This window comes from Engraulis encrasicolus, chromosome 9, assembly GCF_034702125.1.
Source record: "Engraulis encrasicolus isolate BLACKSEA-1 chromosome 9, IST_EnEncr_1.0, whole genome shotgun sequence".
NCBI lineage: Eukaryota > Metazoa > Chordata > Actinopteri > Clupeiformes > Engraulidae > Engraulis > Engraulis encrasicolus.
The window spans coordinates 28,684,059-28,689,058 of NC_085865.1; the positions used below are offsets into that span (position 1 = coordinate 28,684,059).

Here is a 5,000-nt window from a genome sequence, read left to right on the forward strand (position 1 = left end):
CTTCAAAGCGAGATGAAGTAATACAAGTTGTTTCAAATGCAATAGCACATAACACCATAATGGGCCACGTTTACTGCTTCATTTTTCATATTCTTTTATTATTAACTCATTAGATGCCAGCCATTTTTGAATCATCCAAGCCAATACTGCCAGCACTTTTATGTTTTTTTCCCCCTAAGACTCACAGAATATTGAATTATGGAGCACACCATAAAACAATTGCACTAAAGCATTATTGGTATTGAACATTAGGATCTGAAAGGACGCATTTAAACGTCATTGGTATCAAGTAAGCACACACAGGAGCTCTTCCACGAAATGCTCGGCTTGTCCAAGTGTCTCCCACGCTCCACATTGTTTACCATAACAGGAGATAAACCAGGGATGTGGTCCCTTCCAACACTACATTCAGCACCTCCTCCTGTTCTTCCTCTCCTCCTCCTACAGTAGGTCATCACCCCTGGTAGCTTCACCTCCCCCCCACCTTCTCCAGTTGATCTTCCAGCACCATCACCTTCACCACCACCACTACTACCTCCTCTTCCTCTCCTCCTCCTTCTTCAGCAAGTTCTGCCAGCATGTCTGTCTGTCCGGACGTGGCTCAGAAGTTTGTTGACATTAGCACCAAGACCATATCCAGACCAGCCCACCCAAGCATCATCCGCTGCTCCAGTGTTTCCCAACCTTTCTAGTATTTTTTTTGGCAAACCATACCTGTAAGTAACCCTTCACTCATGTTCTATATCTTTTCCCCTAACCCAATGTGATTACACTCCTTTCAGGGCCGGAGCTATAGGGAGGGCGAGCAGGGCATTTGCCCCTGGGCCCAGGGCACTCATGCATTGGTGGTGGGGGCCCAATTGTGGTCTTGTCAGGTCATAAAGGGGGCCCGATAAGTGTTTTGCCCTGGGGCCCTGTGTACAATTGTTCCGCTACTGACTCCTTTCATATGTTGTTGCTCCATTAATGTGTTGTGTTAATTTCCCACATAACCCCTGCAGTTTGGTCGCGTACCCCTAGTGGTACACATTTGGGAATCGCTGCTCTACTCTATCCCACAGCGCCTGTGAGGGTGGTCAGCCAGGGTGGGAACGGGAACGTGCAGCTGGCTGCGGAGGATTATATTTCTCGATTTCCATTCCTGGAAGCGGCTAAACTGCCCACGGGAGCTTGGCGAGTTTAAAGTGCAGCCACTGAAACGTGTTCTGACGCTTGTCACAACATGGCGCCTTTGACACCTGGAGCCATTTTAACGGATGTCGTCCGTCGTCACCCGCCTCTGTTTGTGTCTTTAGGGGTGTCGTCGTCCTTCTCCTTTGTCTTTTTTTCTCGTTTGACACGTTGCCTGCTGTCTCGTCTCGGGTCTCCTTTTCCTCCTTCTTAAAGTCTTCCGCAGCCGGCAACCCCCCTGATCTCAAAGCTCTTATAAACTTAACAAGGAAGTTGGCAAGGGGCCCAGATCGGAGAACACTCAGCCTGACAGATATTAGGGAACGAGCAGACGAGCGAGCAAGCGCACGTGCGCATGCACACATGCGCGCGCACACACACACGCTTTGCGCACAAAGGCGCACGCGCGCACACACACCCACACACACATCCACACACACACACACACACGCACACACACGCACACACACACGCGCGCGCGCGCGCGCGGAAAGGCGCACACACACACACACGCTCGCACACTTTTTTATTTGAAGAGTGAAAACAATACCCGTAACACAAAGACTTTGGGATCAGCTTGGAGTAAACTTCGAGTTGAGCCTGATCTCTTCTCTTGGCAAACGTCAGATTACTTGAGATGCATTCGTACACACACACACACACACACACACACACACACACACACACACACACACACACACACACACACACACACACACACACACACACACACACACACACACACACACACACACACACACACACTCCGAGAGTCTTGTAATCCTCTTTGTGCATCTCTGATGTCTGATTCCAGATCCCGATGTCAAACAAACAGGCTGCCTCCTGAAGCATCTCAAATGTAAAACGCATGGGCGACACAGGAAATCTGCATCTTGTGTGTGTGTGTGTGTGTGTGTGTGTGTGTGTGTGTGTGTGTGTGTGTGTGTGTGTGTGTGTGTGTGTGTGTGTGACAGAGATGGAGAAAAAATATAACAGAAAGTGTGTGTGTGTGTGTGTGTGTGTGTGTGTGTGTGTGTGTGTGTGTGTGTGTGTGTGTGTGTGTGTGTGTGTGTGTGTGTGTGTGTGTGTGTGTGTGTGTGTGTGTGTTTGCATGTGTGTGTGTGTGTGTGTGTGTGTTTGCATGTGTGCATGACTGTAAGTATATTTGCATACATGCCAAGAGCCTGTTAGTGGAGAGCGAAAAAGATATAAAACAAACAGCATTCACAACAATGCTGTGTGGCATTGACAAGACTTACCACGTAAAAAAAAATACGCTGCTTACACTCTCATACCTCCTTTCAACATTTTTTTTTGTAATCTGAATTCGTGGAAGTCCTTTCAAGTACTTTTATTGACATGAAAAAGATTGTACTGCCAATATAAAGACAACTCTGCCTTGAAAACTATACCGTGTGTAGTTGACACTCTTTGGAAATCACACTGCATTCAAATGCGACCACACTCTCATCGCATCCCTTCATGACACTGTCACCCCTCCCACTCTTTTCAACCCCATACTGTGAAAGTATTAACAATATTGTGAAAAAGACAGAGTTGCCAATATCAACACAACTCTGCATTCAAAACTATTCTGTGTGGAGTTGACACCCATTTAAAAACCTACTGCATTACAAAAAACACACACACACACACACCCCCGCACTCATCACCTCTCCAACACATGGGTGTTGCTATGCGGGGGAAAGGTGTTCCAGATTCTAAGGGCCCAATCACTGACAGGGTTCCTTAAGGGAAAAATTGAATCTTACATGGGGCCCAAAATTTCTGGCAGCGCCCCTGCTCCAACACATTCTCATCCCCCATCTCTTTCAACCCCATACTGTGAAACTGCTTTCAATACTGTGGCAAAACAATAATGCTAAAATATAAAGACAACGAAGCATTCAAAACTATACTGTGTGGTGTTGACAGCCTGTAGAAACCTACGGCGTTCAGACACTCTCATCCTCATCACCTCCTTTCAACACATTGTCATCTGCCCTCTCTTTTTTATCCCGTACAGCAAAAAATACTTAAAGGTGTATGTATGCCACTATTTTGGGGCTTAATACAGTTAAAATCGTTGGCTGGGGTTTATAAAGGTGGTAAAGTGTCTTATTTTTCACGTAAGCCGTTGTCTTGCTTTAAGACAAGTTAAAAGAGGGAATATGTCACTAAGCTAGTGAAAGTCAATGTATCCATGTAGCATTGTACCATGCTACATGGATCCATTGACTTTCACTAGCTTAGCGACATATTCCCTCTTTTAACTTGTCTTAAAGCAAGACAACGCTTAACATGAAAAATAAGACACTTAACCACCTTTATAAACCCTGACCAACGATTTTAACTGTGTTAAGCCCCAACATAGTGGCATACCCTTTAATACAGTGAAAATGATAGTATTGCCACTACAAAACAACTCAGCATTCACAGCTATACTGTCGGGCGTTGGCATCCTTTAAAAATCGCACCGCATTCAAACAAAAACACTCTCATCGCCTCTGCTTTCAACACATTGTCGTCTCTCTCTCTCTCTCTTCTCAATTCCCCCATCTATTATTCTCTCACTCTTACTCCCTCCCTCCCTCTTTCTGTCTCTCTCTCCCCAGCCTCATCTGGCCACTCAGCTTCTCTTTTGTCTGCTGGCAGCATTCTGGCCGTTGAGTCCAAAGCATCGTTGTGCTATCCAAACACACAATACCATAATGAAAGATTGTTGTAAATAAAGTCGCTTGGAAGACTTCAACGCGGGTGTGTGTGGGACTGCTTGTCAGTGTGTGTGTGTGTGTGTGTGTGTGTGTGTGTGTGTGTGTGTGTGTGTGTGTGTGTGTGTGTGTGTGTGTGTGTGTGTGTGTGTGTGTGTGTGTGTGTGTGTGTGTGTGTGTGTGTGTGTGAGTGTGTGTGTGAGTGTGTGTGTGAGTGTGTGAGAGAGTGTGTGAGAGAGTGAGTGAGAGAGTGCGTGTGTGTGTGTGAAATACCTTGAGTTATGTTTCTGCTCCTGTCTGGGATAAATCAGTTGATGCAAAATAAAGGAACCACAGGATATGACAGCGGAAGAGAGAAGGGAGAGAGAGAGAGAGAGAAACAGAAGTCGTGCCCACCTGCAGTGGATGTGCTGGAAAGTTGAGCCAAACCTCCCGCAGATCCTGTAAAAAAAAAACACACACACACACACACACACACACACACACACACACACACACACACACACACACAAGGAGAGACACAAAGTGTGAATGAGTAATGGCTGCAGATGAACATTTCAACACCCCCCACCCCCCCCTCACCCCAACACACACACACACACACACACACACACACACACACACACACACACACACACACACACACACACACACACACACACACACACACACACACACACACACACACACACACATATTGGTCCTCTGTGAGTCAGAGGGTGACAACAGAGCAGCGGGCGTCACACTTCACCCCTGCATCCAACCTCCCTCATCCTCATTCTCATCCTCGAACACCAGCAAGAAAGACAGAAAAAAACTATAAACAAGAGAAAGAAAGAGAAAGAAAGAAAGAAAGAAAGAAAGAAAGAAAGAAAGAAAGAAAGAAAGAAAGAAAGAAAGAAAGAAAGAAAGAAAGAAAGAAAGAAAGAACTTTAACACTCCTTTATTGTGAACCATCATCAGCGATTAAAAGTGTACTTTACATTACATGTATGTTGATCCTTCCATTCAACATAAAAAGGGAAAGAAAGAAAAAAAGGAAGAAATGCAGAAAGACAGAACAAAAGGAAGAGATTCCATAACCCAATGTCAAAAAAACAGGCTGTCAACTGAAGAATC

General features: G+C 45.6%; 1 protein-coding gene across 1 annotated transcript in view; it reads right to left on the minus strand.

The window, feature by feature from the left end:
• Positions 1–5,000, minus strand: part of drosha (drosha ribonuclease III) — a 167,964-nt gene that overhangs the window by 44,850 nt on the left and 118,114 nt on the right. Inside the window, exon 23 of the mRNA XM_063206870.1 lies at positions 4,278–4,322. Within this exon, the coding sequence (XP_063062940.1) occupies positions 4,278–4,322 (45 nt within the window). The remainder of the gene's footprint in view (positions 1–4,277; positions 4,323–5,000) is intronic.